This window comes from Bicyclus anynana, chromosome 4 (genome assembly GCF_947172395.1).
Source record: "Bicyclus anynana chromosome 4, ilBicAnyn1.1, whole genome shotgun sequence".
Lineage (NCBI taxonomy): Eukaryota > Metazoa > Arthropoda > Insecta > Lepidoptera > Nymphalidae > Bicyclus > Bicyclus anynana.
The window spans coordinates 17,412,688-17,433,300 of record NC_069086.1 but is presented as its reverse complement, the minus strand read 5'-3'; the positions used below and the strand labels follow the sequence as shown (position 1 = coordinate 17,433,300).

At 32.0% G+C, this 20,613-nt stretch overlaps 1 protein-coding gene across 2 annotated transcripts; it reads right to left on the bottom strand.

The window, feature by feature from the left end:
* Positions 1 to 707: 707 nt before the first annotated feature.
* Positions 708 to 20,608, bottom strand: LOC112055180 (uridine-cytidine kinase). Of its 2 annotated transcripts, none has more exons than XM_024095191.2 (6): positions 20,402 to 20,601; positions 18,873 to 19,132; positions 18,091 to 18,230; positions 17,406 to 17,503; positions 17,149 to 17,197; positions 708 to 5,459 (listed from the first exon to the last, which is right to left on the bottom strand). In XM_024095191.2, exons 1-6 carry the CDS (start codon positions 20,591 to 20,593, stop codon positions 5,317 to 5,319), a joined length of 882 nt encoding a protein of 293 aa, XP_023950959.1. In that variant the 5' UTR covers positions 20,594 to 20,601; the 3' UTR covers positions 708 to 5,316. The 2 variants fall into 2 exon arrangements, with proteins under 2 accessions (XP_023950959.1, XP_023950958.1); XM_024095190.2 differs by lacking the exon at positions 708 to 5,459 and adding an exon at positions 7,333 to 12,570 and having other exon boundaries at positions 20,402 to 20,608.
* Positions 20,609 to 20,613: the final 5 nt, after the last annotated feature.

The window sequence follows — 20,613 nt, the reverse complement described above, 5'->3', positions numbered from 1 at the left end:
AACTTATCTAATGAAGAGGAGACAGCCTTCTTATGAAATGCGATCTAAAATGGAAGCGGGTTAACTTGAGTGATATCTACACAGAATACCGAATCGCTACCTCGCAAGGCGGCGTTACATCTGTCAGTAGATACGGTGGTAAATAGCTACGATTGAGGCATACCACTAGAGTTCGTTTCATGTAGGATGGTCAGTTCGTTTCACTCTTGAAAATTTGCGACGATTCACGATAATAGTACATATCTTGTACCGACTCGTAAATCTATGATATTACGTACGTCATACAGGCGACTGTCACCATGCTATCTGAAAAACACTTTATAGTGTGCTTTCTTTAGGCAATTGAGAGGCACTCCAAATTAAACTGATCTATGGTTCGAACCCAGGAATTCGCTACAAAGGTTTCTTGAAAACGTTTCAGCAAAAATTCGCAGCGCGATATTGTGAAGATGATGGTGTAACATCTCCGTGTCTCTGATAGCACGGTGCTTCGTCGTTTCCGGTTCCGTTATCAATTGATGCTCGTTAAATAATAACATTATCGCCCGCCAACCTGCCCCTGTAGCCACTTGGCTACAGGGGCAGGCCTTGCAGTGGGGCGGTATAGTAGGCTGACAATGATGATGATTGATGAAAGTAAACCACGAGTATTTCTCTCAATAACACAAACTCAGAATGCCGAGGAAGGATCAGAGGACAAAATACAATTTTAATGATAAAATAACTTTAATGATTTAAACTTTGTACAATAATTTGTGTTCTATAATCAACAATCTAAACACTAAACAATATTTTAATGATGAGGCGAATATAAATAAACAATGTTGAATGTCTACAAAAATAATAAATTACTTAATCACAATTTAATAATAATATAGTGAAAAAATAAGGACAATTTAATTATTAGCTAATAATAATAGGCAATATTATAATGGTAATAAAAAATGTGGTTATAATAACTAAACCTAAAAGTGCAAAGTATATAGGAAGGTTGTGTATGATAGTAAAAACGAAAAACATATTTTCTTCTCCATATTTGAATGTTTCATAACAAGCTACCTTATACTGTTAAAAAAAATTAAACAATTTTAAATTTAAATAACAAATTAAGTCCGCATCGCAAAGTTGACATGTCATACTTAATGTAAAAGTAATTGAAATGAAGCTCGATAGAACATATTGTGTTTATCTCAAAAACTTTATGAAAATAAATGTACTTACTGTCATTTTTGACATTTGTTTGTAAGTAAATGTACACTAAATTGACAGCTGTAAAAGTAGAGCAATGTTTTATTTGCCATGATATTATTACCGATGTATGTACAACTAGCTATTCAAAAGTACGCAAACTTTTGAATGTTCACATAAATTAATGAAGTATGACTTTGGGTTAATATCAGGGATTGGCTTTTTTTTTAAATCTAAACAACAATTGTCAATACAATACAAAAAAAAATTACACTCTTTGGTTAAACTTAGACGTCATGTGATGCAGTTTCTTCTAGTAATATAGTTGCTCTTAAAATATTATCATTTTATATATTGAAACTTGAAAGTAGAAAGAAGGTGTAAGTTTTACTTAATTCAATTAATTTTAATTATCTCGTTCTATCGATTTTCTCCATATAACCATGAATGTTTGACTTTTTGGTAACTTTATCACAATAGACTTTTAAGAAATCTATAAACAAATTTTTACAAACATCCTTGTTCTATCTAAAGTATAGAAATAAAAATTCCAAATATATGAGATTTTTTCTCATACTGGAAAATCGCCACTTACAACACTTTTAAGTTAGAGCATTTTTATCTAGTACTTTGTACGAGTTTTAAATCGGCTGAAAGTTAGTTTCAACTTATGACAAATGTGAAAAACTACAGTTTAGTTTATAGCTACTCAGCTATAAATAAATATTCCTATGATAGACAGAACATTAGCAAAATAGTCAAAAACACAGCATATAATTTGGTAACTTTAAATAAAATATATCTTAATAATTAAAATACATAACAACCAAGGTAAACAGCCTTCCTGTGAGAGAGTTGCGCCAATTCCTTTTTGATTTTAATTATTTAAACTGGCCGAACATTGGCTAAGCGACTTACGAAATAAATAATGAAGAGTAGATTTACAAAAATTTGTTGAGTGAACAACAACTTTGATCGAGGAAATCGGACGAGAAACTGCAAGGGCATACAAACTTTGATGTTGCTTTGTCCTATTCATCATTATCGGCTCACTGCTGAGCTCGAATCTCTCTTAGAATGAGATATATAGCCAACAGTCTACCACGCTGGCCCAATGCGGATTGGCAGACTTCACACACGCAGAGAATTAAGGAAATTCTCTGGTATGCAGGTTTCCTCACGATTCCTATTAACGGCAAACTATGCATAACATACGGACATTGGTTTAACTATGTATGCTAAAAACTAATTACAATAAAACTATGCCAATGTGCGGCCAGCCTCAACTTTTCTAATCAGTAAAGTAAAACCAATCATTTACTTTGACTAGTAACTTTCAGTCATGTATTTAGAATTACCCTAAAAATACTAACATGGCCATATTTCTAATGAAATATCTTTATCGTTATGTTCCTTATTTTTAAGGTCTTAGAAGTTTGACTGCATATTATAGTTTAAAACCATCCTACCATGTAGTTACCTCACGGTTCTCATAAAATATCCTGGTTTTTATACGAACGCGTTTTGGTATTTAATTCGTGTCAATGTTTAAATGTACTTTAAATAAATATTTTTTTCACTCTAAAAATAAAAATAATCATTTGAATTCAGAACTCTAAAAATATTTTACCAGCTTTGGTTTCAAAATACTAAATGTCAATATTAGGTAAGTTAAAATTTTGGATGGCAAGCAAATCTTTTAGATAAACTAAAATGACAATTCGCTTATTTACTCTTATTATAGATGACGTGTCATTTTAGTTTAAAGATTTGTGAACCATAGAATTAGCTTAATTTGTTTTACAAAATTTTAAGGGCACTTTTAACAATAAAATATGTCCATAAAATAGCATACAACTATACCTATAACAATAAATCTAAACAATAAATATTTTGCGTTATGTCAGTTAGAAATAAGTACAAAAATCACCATTATATTTTGTAAATGACTAGTACTAGGTATGTGAACTTTTTAATGAGAAAATAATTCAATATCGTATGACGGAAACTCATGACGTCGTCCGCATATTGAGTACTTTTTATACAACTAGATAAATATAAACTACCTATAGGTATATTTGGAGAGCTTTAATTATGGGAAAAACAGGAGCAAATTAATGCCTTCGGGCCCTATCAGACGATGCTTCTGCGCTCGCCCAAACCTCCCGGTAATGCCGCTGAGGTCCCATAAGGAGCCTACGGCACTTACACAATCAGAAAAAAAATAGTTGTCACAAATTTTCTCAATCAAATACAATTATCGGTTCAATTCGCGCAAAAAATGACAGCACGTTAATTTTACTGTACAAAAAATAATGCTGTACAAGCTATAATGACAGGTGTCCTATTTATTTCCCATGCATACACATATAGAGGATAAGTACACCACTATATTTGCATTTAGTTTAGATTTATGTATGTGTATTTATACAGTATTGATTAAAACGACAAATACCTGAATATGTATTGTGATGTTAGTTGTAGTTGCAGGTAAAATTAGGATTTTAAAATTAAATTTGACAGCTAGGTTAATAAGTTATGCATTGACTACTTAATGTTAAGTCAATTCTCCAACAAATCAAAATCATATAGCCATTAGAGATGCATTGTATCAATATTATTTTACATTTTACTTACAATAATTAATAATAATAGTGACATTAAATGTGTATCATACTACGCTTTTCTTTTTTTATAGATTAAATTATCTACGGAGTTAAAACTACGTGTTAGTTTAAGAACATACATCCGTAGTTATCTTTCACGTTTTTTTTTGGCATACAAATTAAGAAATTATAGGTATATAAGTAGGTACCTATGCATGATTTAATAACTTTAGAGAAAACTATACTTCCAATGGTTTAAATCATAATTTAAATAGGTACTTATAGTAATTTTTGGATTGAAAACTTGTTATGTACAATTCACGTTAAATATTTTATTATAAATTTTGTCTACATTAATCCGAATTAGCCTCAAATAATGTGATCAAGAAAGTACAGCCTGCGACACAGAAGTTGGGCAGCGAACTAATGACCTCGCGTTAATCCTTTCTTATTATACAGCCCTACTCGATGTGAATGAAGGTAGAAAACGCATGTCATTTCATAAGTTATTTATTTTAAATAATGTATCATTTGTTTATAAAATGTTATTGAAAATATATTTAACCATATTTAATCGAATTTATTTTTATTAATGTAAGAACATGTTAATTATAACTATTATTATGTGTGAAATGACTATTGATTTATACCCTCACTTTTAATTTGTTTATTGGTAAACATTACGCATCGAGTAACGCTGTAGTTATAGTATTAATAGTTTACTGTGCCAAATTCTGTACCTTGGTTCTATGTACCGAGATAGTTACAGCCTCATTTGCTTAAGACAGCCAATCGCAGGACAGAAACCTTCTACCAATAATATTCTTAACTGCTTCTTGCCTAAGATGACAATGCTACGATGGTATCAAGAATTTGCATTGGGAGCAACCTTTGACTGTTTCCTATGCAGTTTCTAAACTGATTTCTAAATCGCTACATTACTAACTAGCCACAGCCGAAACCTACTACCAGTCCACATCTGGTCAGACCTGAGTAAATTTAGATATTGCATTATTTCTTTTATGTCACGAATCAAAAGATCCTTACCAAAAATATTGGAGAATTATAAATTTTCATAATACGCAATTGTTTAACATTATTGCTCGAAGCTACAAAAATATATGTTTAAAGAAATCTTCAGTGGTGTATTCAAAGGTTTGTCTAACAGGATAAATAAAAATAATAAAATCTACAAGTGCACATTAAATTGAATGAGAGACTGTTTCAAAATTGCAACTACATTGGAACTTGTTTGATTTCATCAATCAATTCCAATCACCAATGCTTTTTAAATAACTTTACGGATCTAGCTTATATTACTGAATACCATATAAACAACCACAATTCACATGCACTCGAGTTTTTTTTTCAATTAATGCGTTAGCGTTACAATATGAAAGTGGAGTTTTAAGAATAGTCTTAATAATCTAATATCTGCGTGTCAACGCGTGATTTGGCTTTGTTACCTTCCATTCTCACTTCCATACATATTAATTGAATTTAATAAATAAAATTTTATAGCTTAGTGCGGTCGGCCGATCTTCCCACTCCGGTGGGGGCTGGTGGGGGTGGAGGGTGAGAGCGGCGCGTACATTAGGCGGTACTTGTCTGAGGCGCTCTTCTTGAGATATTCAGATATGTGCTGCACTATGAGGTCTATGGCAACTGTAAAGAGAGAAAATGACAACTTAGATATCAATAAAACTTTTACAACCAAATCTCAGTGTACCTACATAAGACATTTCAAACATTACATTCAACATGTGTTTGGCAAATTAATTATCGGAGAGTTTGTGCTAGTAAATATACATTGCATATGCCATTAATAAAGTAATGCGGTAATAGTACATTATGATATAAGTGCGGTAAGTTAAAAATTACAGCCGAGGCGATATTGCAAGTTCGAGCCGTAAGCGAAAGCTATAGTAAAAGGCTGTAATTATCAAAGCGCTCATATGTCATACGACGTTTTATAACACATTTGCGAAGGAAACACACTTTGAACACACTTTCTGAAAATGAAGTTGTATCTTTGCCTGTCCTGTTTTCCATAAGATGTCATTTTTGCACAGACAGCGAAGTGCGTGCGTTTTTTTTAGACAAATGCACCAAAAACAGCCAGTGTATTACCTCCCAATAAAATAAATTATTGTTTTTGTTTCTGTTACAGATAAATGGTTGTCATTTATTGTCAAAGTTATTAAAATATAATATTAAATTATAATAAAAAAAACATTTAGGTAATTCTGAAAGAATTACCTAAATGTTTTTTATTATATTTTATCTCACAAAAATAATTTTATTCAAAAAATGTTAAGCACTTATCTGCAATTAAAACTAATACAATTAAGAAATAAAACCAGTTATGTTATAAGATATGCTTTGAAATCAGGAGTCTTTTATTGGTCACCTTTTTTCAAGCTTCAAATTGTAAATCCCGTGGCGCAGTTAGGGAAACACGGATTGGAAATAAAAAGACGACGGTTCAAATCCACCGTCCGAAATTTAATATTCTTTTTCATCCTTGACATTCATTTATTCATTGTAGTCTAACCTAGAATTTGAATTTACTTGTTCATCTTAGCATTGATGTATGTACAATACAAATGTTTGAAAATTATACCTACTTATCTATACTGATATTATAAAGAGGAAAACTTTGTTTGTATGTTTGTTTGTTTGATTGTAATGAATAGGCTAAAAAACTACTGGACCGATTTCAAAAATTCTTTCACCATTCGAAAGCTACATTATCCACAAGTAACATAGGTTAAATTTTATTTTGGAAAAAAATAGGGTTCCGTAAGATATTTGAGTTTTTCGGACACAAGGTGTAAAAAATCAACCAGAAAAGTAAGGTAGGGGTAGGTAGGAGTAGGGTAGGGGTAGGGGTAGGCTAGGGGTAGAGTAGGGGTAGGATAGGGGTAGTTGAAAGTTTACATCGAGTTTCACGCGGACGAAGTCGCGGGTGTCGGCTAGTTATTTATATAGAAATATTTTGTTGTCAATTCATTCTATAGTTCAGTTGCATTAAAGTTTTTCAACAACTTTTGCAAGAAATTGATTTTAAAAATCTTTTATAATTAATATATATTATGCACAATTTTGTACCTCCAAAGACATACAAAATAGTCATAGACACTGTACTCTATCAGTGTAAAATTATAGGCTCAACTGCAATTTGTTTCGAAAATTCGAGAAGTTAATAATTTGCCTACTAAAATTATGTACTCGTTTATGACTGGATATTTAATTTTACGAGTGATAAAATGGTTAGTATCATTATACCTATCATACTGCAATTTAAGAAATAGAATAAGAGTTTTTGTTGAATCGCTTCGGAAGTACAGAACTTTTTTTTACAGTTACAGTTACCAGTACAAGTACACTAGATTGACAGATATTCTGTCAATTTAGTGTAGTTAACTTATGTAAATATGTAGTTCAAATATTTAATTTTAGAACAACCAGAATAACTGTCTCGACTAATTAAAATTATATTTAGTTAATTAATATATATATACAAATAAAACAATAATTGCTTGCAAACACTTTATTATTATTATTACATTTCATCACGACCTAAGCGCTAAAAGTACCTTACACTACAAATAGTACTTATAAGTAGTTATACACGCAAGTATGCAAACTAATTTAAAAATTTGTGCACTAATAAACCATCCCATTAGGGTAGGTTTAAGAGGCAAAAACTTATTTTAAATTGTATTTGATATTACATTTTAATACAGCGAACAGAATATATTTTATAACATAATTTACATTAGCCAATTTTATTTTATACTTAAAAACAAACTTAATATACTTTTCTCACTTATTTAATTACATGAAGATACATTATTCAAGGTAAGGTTATAATTCAATTTTTTTAATTTCCATTATCTATATATAAATTATCGTTAATAGAATAATTTGCCTTTTATGCTGTTAAGTATTATAATGTGGTAATTCCAGAAGTAAATCACTTTACTAGGTCTGATTATTTATCACTAGCGGATGTCCCGCAGTTTCATCCGCGTAGTTCCTGTACCCGTGGTAAAACGGACACAAAATATAGCCTTCTTATTACAATCAGCTATCTTTCAGTGAAATACACGTTTAAACTATTAGACAGACAGACAAAAAATTTAGAAATTGATTTTTTAAAATACATAAGTTAAATATTATGCATTTAATGAAAAACTGTTAATTTAAAATTACAAACAGACACTTGAATTTTATTTATTAGTATATATTGTTTTTAATAAAGAATATAATCAAGACAAATCGATTTAAATTATTTGTGTAATATGTTTTGTGCCTGTACTAAGCGTGGAAAACTTTCTTAAATTTGTTGAAGCCTTAAATTTTTGACTCCTTATTCGTAATATTTTTTTACATGATGTCGTACCAGTACAACTGTAAATCGAAATCTTTAACATTTTTACAAAAAATATTATACGTGTTCGTTTCGTATTTTACATAATATAATAAAACCCATGCCTATGTGTGCTTTTAACAATATTTTTAAAATCAATATACAGATTTTAAAAAATTAAAACAATTATTTTTTGTAGATTCAAGAAAATATATCATCAACATTACTAAAAACATCAAATGCATATTTGTGTGTTTTGTCAAATATTTAGGTAATGTATAAACCTTAATGAAAAATTAATTTGGCGCAAGTGAATTATTTTTTTCACCTTGTTTATTTGCAAGACACTACACGCTGTGATTTTACATGCGAGTAAATAATATAGTGATATACCTAACGGTGATCACAATGAAAATTTATTATGACAATAGATACTTGGTATTACAAGTTCATATCAACTACTTATTACAATTTTACTAACAATTAATTTTTTTATACAACTTTAGTTTTATTTTATTTTTTTTTCGCCTTTTTAAATTCATTTTATCATATAATTACATACATTAATAATTGGAATTCGGATGGAGATCGGATGTTATTTATAGGTTATACCAATTAAAAATAAAACATATTATATACACCTAGTAGGTTATATACTTTTGAGAATTAAAAAAAAACAATGTAGAGTTAAAAAATTTTTAGTGTTTTTGAAATTCCCATTAAATATTTACCATAACAAATTTAATAAAACCCAAAATCAAATGTCTTGAGATGTATACTTTAAACTAGGGACATTGGTGCGTACAAAATCGCACCATATTGAAAGAGATACCTACTTACATTAGTAAAAAAAGCATTAAGGCTCAAAAGAAATATTTGTGCAAAATAACAAAAATATAAAATGCTTAAGGGCCTGGATAAATTTCAAATAATAATAACCACTCAATTTCATTACACATTCCAAAAAATATGAAATTTCATGCATAACGGCCCCATTGGAAAATTTCAATACATAACAGTTTGAAAAAAATTAAATTGTAAATGCATAAAAATACAAAAGTATACGAAGAAACTGACTTGAAACTAATAGAAAGTCGCGATAATTAGATTTGTGAACTTTTCATGTCAAAAAAGTGTAGTTTGTGTGTCCAACATAAAAATTAGTGTAATTATAATTGTTAATTACGGCCCGTTCACATTGTTTATATAATTGAATCAATTATTCATTCAATTGCAAGTGCGGAATAAATATATTAAATGGAAATGGACGCTATGGGAAGTAAAATTTAAGTGTAGAAAATTTGTTTTTAAAAAAATAGTGTATACCCTATTTTTTTAAAAACAAATTTTCAGCATGTTTTACCATCCATAAAAACTAGTGTGATGATTTTATGAATACTCTAAAGCATTCATAAAACCGACGCACTAGTTTATACACTAAATTGTCATTAGTTACATTAGTTAAAAATTACGTAACGGGGTTTTTGACTGTCTTATTGACAATAGGTTCATCTTGGCTAATCTAGTAAAGTGAGAGTGAAAAGTTTGATTGATTCGAAAATTATAGAATATTTGTAGTTAGATTAAAGAAAAACTGGGTTAATGTGAACCGACTTTTACACAAATATAATGGAACAACTTACATAAAAATTGTTAGTTACAATTCACTAGCTATGTTTATAAATTAAAATAGTTTTTTATTTGTATATTACTGAACACCTTTCCCTTACTCTACGCTTTGTTTCAGCCTTATAAATAAATGGTGTACGGTCACCTTAATAACTAAATAATACATAATTGCTTCATTTGCTGGCTTAAGATGTGCGTCACGACTTATCTCGTGAAGAGAAAAAACATAGTCGACCAAAAGCGGCAGAACCAGAAATATAGCTCTCTCTTTGGTTGCAATGGGCCGAAAGAGAGCAATCCTCCGCTATTGGTCGACAATATGTTATTTTGTCTTCACAATATATGTCGTGGCGCGTATCTTAGCCTACATAACGAGGAAATAATTGCAGTAATATTGACACTTTTATCAACCACTTATGACGTCTATTACTAGAGGTGAATTTCTTAGCGCTCACCGTTCACCGTTCGTTCTGGTAGCTAACTGAGTTACCAAGAAATGAAAATTTCAGAGCGTCGGAACGAGATAATGTACGACGCAATTTGTAGGTCATTGTGGTTGTTAATTAATTAATCAACAGTAAAAAAAAACATCTTGTTAGTAACAACTTTTGTTACTCTACCCTAGTCCCAACTTGTATCAATAACGAGATTATTAATTAGTTATAAAAACTGTAACTAACCAGCTGTTTTTTTACTGTTGCGTAATTATTAGTTATACAATTTAACAGCCACAATGTCCTACAAATTGCGTGGTACATTATCTCATTACGACGCTCTGAAATTTGAATTTCCTGGTAACTCAGTTAGCTACCACAATCAAGAATTTACGCAAATAAAAAAGTTTATCGTCTCATCGAAATGAATTTACAAAAGGTTCTAGGGATCCCTGACTATAAGTGTTATTGGTTATTGGTTTATTATTATTTTACCTATGGATCGTGGTTGGGTGGTGTGTGGTATATGTGGGACCAACGGGAATAGAAAACGTCAAAGTGGCCAACAAAATTATTATGTCACTGGAATATAAAATAACAATAATAATTAAAATTAAAATTAAAAATAAAGGTAATGGGACAAAAGTTACGTTTCTTGGACATATCAATGATATAAAATAACCTCCGAATAACAAACAAAATGCAACACATTACGAACCCGTGCAGACAGAAAGAATTCAGGCTTTCGAGTTTCGCGGTTTTTGTACGGTAATATATTTTGTTAAAGTCCGGTCGCTCAGAGTCCGCTCGTTTCTGACAAGTGGGCGATGTAACATATCAGAGAGAGAGGGAAAAAATCAGTTGTCTGTAAAGTCGGTTTACTGACGATAATTGAACGTGACAACGTCATAAGAAAATACGGATGGAATGGTTGCATTTTAAAAATGAAAATGTACGTTTTTATAAAATACTGAGGGCCTAGTGGCAGTTCGATACTGTTACTGTCGCGTAACGTAAACGTAATTTCTAAGGAATTGGACCAGCGCCATCTATTGGCACTACTGCATAACTGTTTCAATTCCATATACATAGTTTAATAATCTTCATAGACCAAAATATACTTTATTTCTTGTACAAAGAAGTTGGCAACCCTAGAGCGAGGGAACAGCGCATGACGTCATCTGTTTTCGAGTGTGCAGCCGGCTCCATCGGATTATAAGACGTTGTCACGTCAAGAAAACGAGGCAATTGTAATTTAATATGTTTGTCCCATTCACACGACCAGCCAGAAACACAATCTCTGAGCTACCAGACTTTAACTCTATAGCACAAACTGCTTGCTATCTGTTACAAACGAACGCCTAAACATAGTCTGTCGGTGCAAACCCTTACAGATAAATAGTAGTTACAGTCTCTTATACTTAAACACGACAGTTTTCATGTTTCCATTGGGCCCCTTTTTACCCGACTGCAAGAAGGGTTATTTGGTAATAATAAGATGGATAAACAACTCACTTTACTTATAATTTTTTTATCGATTAAATGTATCGATATATTTAGGTGATGTTAATCCAATATTGCAAATGAATAAAACTGATGAAATAAACGTATGTATATAGTTTTACGGAATACATTGTAAAACCAAGAAAATACGATAAGTAATTCAATATTGATATATTAAAATGCATCGTAGCCCAGCGCCCCTAAAATATACTACTTACCTATTTTATATTACACAAATGAACAAAAAAGTAGAAAAAACAGAAAAGTTGTTATAACTTGTATACCGCTTTATTGGGGCACAATGTCAATTTCATCCATTATTTCATCATATTGTTTCTAATATCATGACGGACCTTTTTAAAAACGCCGTATTTTTTTATCTATAGTAATGGCAGTCAAAATTATTGCTACAATTATTATTGTAAAAATGCAGGTACTTTGTAAAATCAAAGAATAACTTGGTAAAAATAGTTACCAAATTTCTCATTCACTGATTAAATATCCTGTCGAATTTTCGAAACTGCAATGCGTTACTTGCCACTGTCTGTATTAGGAGGTGCTTGGAAGATTGACGTGAAAATGCATATTACGCGCAAGATTTCTGTCATATCGAAATGATGACATCCCAGATAATACCATCAAAGATCCGTCACAGAAACCCCAAACGATACCACAGACGACTATCGACTCAACGTATCTTCAGAGCTTCCTGACATCCTTCTTCCGCTACCTCCGTCTTCCACCTCCAAATGACCATTACAGCCGTTCGCGATCTTCACCGGCCGTTTCTTGTACATTATATCCCATATATGGTGCACGATAAGGTCTATAGCCACTGCAACAACGGAAAAACGACCTTGAGTCGTGAGTGACAGAGTCTAATTTAGCAGCTACATAAGAACATAGCCGCTGCAAGAAGTGGGCGACGGTGCCAATGCAGTTGTACACAAATCGCAAACAAAACTAAATTGACAGATTTTAAACCACTCCCATCCTTTTCACACTTTTGTATGTTGAAAAAGACAGCACCACTTTCATACCTGTCAACAGTGCGAATTCGGCTATACACAAGTCTTGAACTACACTATATTGACAGATTTACCTGTCAATTTAGTGTAGTACGACGTACTACCGAATAAGCACTATTGTCAATCGAAGTCATGTGAAGGCATCGTTCCCGTTTTGGTAGCGATTAAGTTTGCCTTAAATCTGACAGCGAAATCGAACTGTCAAATTGGTGTCAAACGCATGGATGCTATCACATGACCTTCGCTTTAGAAATGTCAATTTAGTTTAGGACTTGTGTGCAAGAGAATCAGCACCAATCTATTCTTTGGTCAAATCCATTCGTGTGAAGTTCAACTTTAAGAAACTTTAGCGACTCTACCTCATGGAAGGAAGTATTCGACCAAAGTGACCCAGATGAGGGAATGGGAAGACTTGTTGCAGTGGCTATGACCTCGCGATGTACTTACCTTTAATATATGAATACATGGATACTGAATACTGCTTATTAATAACAAACACTTATAAATAATAAATAACATAATTTTTACAAACTATAATTTGATATGATTAATTCTAAAATATCCGTGATTTTTTCAAAAATTGTATTGTTGTTAGAAGATATTTGCAATGCTCTATCAGTCTTTTGTAGATTACCTAGACCTTATCTGACAATATCTTATATCTGGTATATAATCTTTTTTTTTGAAAATACCTACCTTTTTTCTTGGATGTTTTTTTTTCTGAAGAAATACACTTAATATACATACGAGAATATATCATTAACAAACTGTTGCGAAACCTTTTTTTTAATTTTAACTCATTTTATTTACTAGTACACCGGAAAATGTTTTTTTTTTATGATTCTGATCAAAATTACATGGTTTAGTAGAACCCGAGTGAACAATTAAAAATGGTTTTTGGGTACTTTTACTCTTCGTTTATTGCTTCATCTTTTAATTGTCATTTAATAAACAGACACAGTTATCATACAGCATTATTATAACCATGGATAAGGAATCAAACCTTTAAAGTAAAGTGAATTTTAAACAGTAGTGATAAGGTCCACTTTATTAAGAAAACTGAGGTTCATGTTTATGAATATGAGAGATAAACTTTTTTCTTAATAATGTATTCATAGTTTTAAAACATATTGGTTTAATTAAAGCTGGCAAAATAGCTTTTTATAACACATTTGCTCGTAAAATATCTCTTATTTCACCAATTTCAATATCGTAATGTATCTCATTACGCACATGTGCCGTAATGTAAAACAAAATGCACATGTGCCGTAATGTAATTTAAAACCTTTGTCAACCGTCTAAAAACGAACGGTACTTTTTTAAATCTTGGCAAAGAGTTTTTATGTCGGAAAAGTGCTCAACATTTTATGAATAAAATTAACTTTGTGAGATAAAATATAATAAAAAGCGATTTAATTCTTTAATATTTTTATAAAGTATTATTTATTTACTGGCTGTTTTTGGTGCATTTGTCTAAAAAAAAAACAAACGCTGTGCGCACTTCGTTATCTGTGCAAAAATGACAGGCTTATCAAAATGTCATCGGAAAACAGGCAAATATGTAAATTCTGAAAGTATGTTCAAAGTGTGTTTCCTCGCAAATGTGTTATAAAACGTCGTATGACATGCGCTTTGATAATTGTAGCCTCTGCTTCCTTACTATAGCTCTCGCCTTCGGCTCGAGCTCTGCAATATCGCCTCGGTTGTAATTTTCTATTTACCGTACTTTTCTCGTAGATAGATTATTACTCATTTCAGCAGAAGAGGTTTTGTATGTACGCAACGATATTTTATATTAGAGATAGGCCACTAGCGCATCAAACCTAAAGCGAACAAATGTGCATAATTGTCCTAATTTCATTAAGTCGCTAATTAAACAACAAAAGTTATATAAACGCATAAATATTGTCTACAATGTCAGGTTGTGTGTTTAGTGTAAAAAATATATACTATGCACAAAAATTAAGGGAGCAGAAAAAAAATCCAAATTTTTGGGGGATTTTCAACAGGCTGTAACTTATACAAAAATGGTCGTACAGCAAAAAAAAAAACCAAAATTGTAGCTCTAAGTGTTTAGTTTTTGGATCTGAGTTTGAAAATTTTTTTTTGAAAATATTTTTCGAGTAATCATAAGAAAACCACCGAAAAAAAATTTTCGAAATTTTTTTGGTTTTTTTTTTTAATCTACGGACGTGGAAAAAATTTTTTCGACTCAACCTCCATATGGACCGGATAGCTTGTTTATTCAGATTTAATTTAGTTTTTTTTTTAAATCTCGATACGAGCATTTCTCGCTGAGATATCGATGTTTGAATGGAAAAAGATCATTTTGTCTTTGATTACCAATATCTCAGCAACCAATGATCGCACAGAAATTTTGAGGTTGGTTTTAAAAACTTGAATAAATTTTCTACAAGGACTAGCAATTGAATTTTGAAAAAAAAATTTTTTTTTCAATCATTACATGAATTTGAAAAAGCATCCAAAAAAGGGCTTTTTGTCGTTTTTTGGAAAATCAAGCGCCCAATTAAAAATATTGCGGAAACCACTGACGTTAAGTGTGCCTTTTACTGTTCAATATACCCACAAAAACCCTACAAAGTTTCAATTCAATCCAGCCAACCGTTTTTTTTTCCCACTTGATCGAATTTTTGAAAAAATTAAAGGAGCAAGAATTTCGCTCTGAAAATGTCATAATTTTTATCAAAAATGAAAAAATTTTTTTTTTTCATTTTTCTCTCAATTCTGTATTAGTGACTTGAAAAATTTAAGAAAAAAAAATCGAAAATTTTTGAGAAACAAAAAAAAAATAATTTTTCAATTTTTTTTCAATTGGCCCAAATCAAAAAAAATTAAAAAAAAATTACCGCCGACATTAGCGTTACCCAAAGCGTACCACGTGGAGGTTGCACGGCGGATTTACGGTTTTGTGCTTGCACGTGTATGTGTGTGGTTTTATCAGAGATTGAGACACTGTGGTTCGTCACTTCCACAGTATTTTGTGACTCCAAACTCACTCTCCGAAGATGTGTGTGTGCGTGTGTGTGTGTGTGTGTGTGTGTGTGTTGTGCTAATACCGCGTATTGCCACCTCTGCTCCTAATAACAGCCCGCATTATAAAAATTATGACATTTTCAGAGCGAAATTCTTGCTCCTTTAATTTTTTCAAAAATTCGATCAAGTGGGAAAAAAAAACGGTTGGCTGGATTGAATTGAAACTTTGTAGGGTTTTTGTGGGTATATTGAACAGTAAAAGGCACACTTAACGTCAGTGGTTTCCGCAATATTTTTAATTGGGCGCTTGATTTTCCAAAAAACGACAAAAAGCCCTTTTTTGGATGCTTTTTCAAATTCATGTAATGATTGAAAAAAAAAATTTTTTTTCAAAATTCAATTGCTAATCCTTGTAGAAAATTTATTCAAGTTTTTAAAACCAACCTCAAAATTTCTGTGCGATCATTGGTTGCTGAGATATTGGTAATCAAAGACAAAATGATCTTTTTCCATTCAAACATCGATATCTCAGCGAGAAATGCTCGTATCGAGATTTAAAAAAAACTAAATTAAATCTGAATAAAAAAGCTATCCGGTCCATATGGAGGTTGAGTCGAAAAAATTTTTTCCACGTCCGTAGATTAAAAAAAAAAAACCAAAAAAATTTCGAAAATTTTTTTTCGGTGGTTTTCTTATGATTACTCGAAAAATATTTTCAAAAAAAAATTTTCAAACTCAGATCCAAAAACTAAACACTTAGAGCTACAATTTTGGTTTTTTTTTTTTGCTGTACGACCATTTTTGTATAAGTTACAGCAATGCACATTTTGCAATGATTTTGTAGGCACTACCTAACCTAACCTAACCTAACTATAGTATAAAACAATCGTTGCATGTATATTGCATGTGTAAGTTACTGTTTTTTGGCAAATCAACACATTGACACATTATGCTTGTACAAATAACTTTAAAGTGAAAGAAGTGACATGACGTCACACTAAAAATCCCACTGCTACCTCCCTAAACCACCATTTTCCGAACTCCATAGTTGCCTACCATACTTGGTATGAACGGAGCAGGAGCTGACAAACTTTCGACTTTTATAAAATGAGGAAAGTCTAGCCGTGACAGACACCATTGTGTTTATATCAATACCCAAGCACAATATCTATACTAATATTATAAAGAGGAAAGATCTGTTTGATTATTTGCATTGAATATGCTCTGAAACAATTTGAAAAATTCTTTCACTGCTGGGAAGCTACACTATCCCCGAATGCTATAGTTTATATTATATCCCCGTAATCCCACGGGAACGGGAACCACGCGGGTGAAACGGCGCGGCGTCAGATAGTAGATATATAAAATAATAAAAATATAATCACACTTACCTAAATTGTCAGCGCCGCGCGGTATGATGACGTCAGCGAATTTCTTGGTCTGAAACAAAATGATGTCAAATAAATAACCTGCATACTGGAGAACCATTGATTGCAATAGGCTAGTTGTCTCATATCAAATTTAATATAAACAATAATAATTTCATGATTATGCTATAATAAAAAATTAAAAAATATATTTTTGTTCAGTTATCATAGTTTCAATAAATTAAGAATACATTTTTCGAATTTTGAATCTGAATACATACCGGCAGACAGAACTCCTCGAAGGCCGGCTTCACAAAGTTCATGTACTGGTTGAGAACCTGCTCCAAGTCGCGACCTCGCTCCATTATATCACGTGGCACTGGAATAAGCATTTTCATGTTTTTCTGATATATTACTATTCATATTACTAAAATAGTAGAGACTTAATTAAACAAGCCGTGATAGCCCAGTGGATATGGACTCTGCCTCCGATTCCAGAGGATGTGGGTTCGAATCCAGTCTGGGGTATGCACCTCCAACTTTTCAGTTGTGTGCATTTTAAGAAATTAAATATCACATGTCACAAATGGTGAAGGAAAACCATTGTGAGAAAACCAAGCATACCAGAGAATTTTCTTAATTCTCTGCATTTGTGAAGTCTGCCAATTCGCATTGAGCCAGCGTGGTGAACTATTGGCCTAACTTCTCTCATTCTGAGAGAAGAGACTCAAGCTCAGCAGTGAGCCGAATATGGGTTGATAATTAAACATAATCAAACTTTAACATTAAAGTCTGCTTCCTGAACATCAGCGCTAATACTACAGCCTTTTTCTATGTGTACAGTTTACCAACAAACAAATTAGAAATGTAGGTAGAAAACGCATGTCATTGCATATCTTATTTATTTTAAATTATTATTAGCATTATTTATTACTGTTTTTAGAACTATTAAAAAAAACATCTCACCTCGTCTAGCCAACCTGGTATCAGAATCAGTGTCAACAAAGAGCTTCATGTGGAACAGTTCCCTGACTTCAGGGAAGTAGAAAACCAAGATGCCCTCAATCAGGACTACGTCTGCCGGGTAGATGGTGTGTGAGCGGTTGCTGGTGGAACAAATGAAGTATATAGACCTAAGATGTAGCAACAACATATCTTGAGTCAAAAGAAAGACAAATAACAACTAATAGCTGTACAATCCAAAATACCGCTCTCTCTCATTAGTTGTGTTGGGAAGAAAGAGAGTATTTCAACTCAGCCACAATTAGACAACAATATTTCTTTATTTTTTCATGAGATATGTTGTTGACGGATGTTAGGATATATTATTGTTTTAATGATATTAAAATCTACATTTTTAAAACCTACTTAAGAATTCTCCTTATTAACCCAGGAAATCCATTCCTTATAAACTGCATATATAGCTTTGTAATAGAGCAATATCTTCTACAGTGTTTTTCAGATAACATGGGTACGCCGATAGTTGCCTGTATGATGTTCATAATTACATACTATTATCGTGAATCACAGCAAACTTTCAAGAGTGAAGAAACTGTCACCCACATGAAACTAACTGTACAAATTCAAAACTTGAAACATTAAATCATTATCATTGGGTGCCTTCTTCCGACTGAAGTTTGACGATCATGTGTAGAAAACTCTAAATTTTCAAGCTGTGTGTAGATTAACTTGGTTCACTCTTTGACATCATCAATCCACTAAGATTAAATACATAATGAATAACTTACCTAATAGAGTTAGTAATGTAATCATATTCTGGCACTTCCACTTTCTTTCCAGCTAATATATCTTTGAGTATTGTCAAGAGTTTCTTATCATCAAATGCGTCAGGATGGTCAAAATTGAACTGTCCTCGTTCGGCTCTAAGTCGCTCCGATGGTGTGAGAGTACGGTAGAAGGAATCCTGACTGATGCACACCACTCGCCTCTCTGTCTGTTCTTTGTGCTGCTGGCCAAGCTTCTCCATGATACGCTGACATACTGTTGACTGTATATAAAAATGGAATTGATGAGCTTTTTTTTATTAATACCCAATGTTTCATAAATTATGGCCAAGTATGGAAAAGGCTCAGGAAAAAACGAAGAATTTGGGTCTTTGAAGTACCTGTGAGCCTGTCTTTGTATGTAGTTTCTAAATGCCATTGACAGATTCTGATGAGTTTTTCTTGTTTGCAAGCTGACTTCTTCAAAGAATTCAAATTTCAAGATTAATTTATTTTAAGTAGGCTCAGTTTACAAGAACTTTTGAAACATCAGTTGACTATTTGTATAGATTCTATCTTTGAGATGTTCATAGCTACATCTACTCTTTGAGATCTAGGATTATAATAATTTTTACTAAGTATTTTTTGATAAAAAAGTATAAAAAATCAACAAGAGTAAACTAAACTAAAAAATCTGTAGTTAGTTTATAACTGTTATTTCCTTTTCTACAAGTGAAAGGTGTGCACAGTGATATAAACTGTAACCTTGTAATGTTATACCTTTATTTTAGTTTTTATTTTGTTGATACTTGTGTACAGGTGTTAGGTCAGCTGGATAAATTGGCCTTGATAAACTTTTTTTTTTTTTTAAAGAATACAATAAGTAACTTAAGCTAAATTTTCCTAATAACTAAACAAATCATGCCCATGTGGAATGGCGGCAAGAATACTGGCTGCATTTATGAGCTGGACAGCCATGCTGATTTTAGGCGTAAAAAATGAAGCAGCCCTTCTGTCACCACACAAGGCAACTAGCTGCGGTGAAATGATTGGATATGTAAGTGAAATGTGGACAAAGGTGATGGCAACAGAAATATGTTTATCAATCTCTGTTTAACATTCAACTGATCATGTTACTTAAGCATCATCATCGGGTGAAAGATATTCCCTCCTGGATATAACCCTTAGAACTTCAAAATACCATCAGTCTGTGAGTTTTTGCCACAAAAATCAATAAACAAAGCCTTTTAGGACAATATAAATTGAGGAATTTAATTATTTCGGTAACAATAGACAAATGTATACCTAAAGGAATGACATAGTACTTATCTGTTTTTAATGACTTGATACCATAAAAAGAACGGATGTTTATATTCAACAATGTATGTTATTGAGGTTAGGGTATTAATCAAACATTCACCAATTTATAACACAACTATATGTAGAATTACGTCGTAATTTCTACTATTATTATCCTACCGAGATCATTCTATTGCGTAATCATCATCCAGATTGGGAAAAATCAATAACTTGGATAGATTTTGTGTACTAACCTTGCCGCTCGCCGTGCCGCCAGCCACGCCGATCAGGAATGGAGTTTTACTCTCAAACCCATTGGTATCGGCAAATTCTGCCTGTTTAACACTCATTTTGTGCGTAAATATAAATCTACAGGATATTCTTACACCTAAAATACCACAACTCACGGCAAGTCGACTTTTTCTGAAGATATGTGACATTGACATTTTGGTTTGTGAATGTCAAA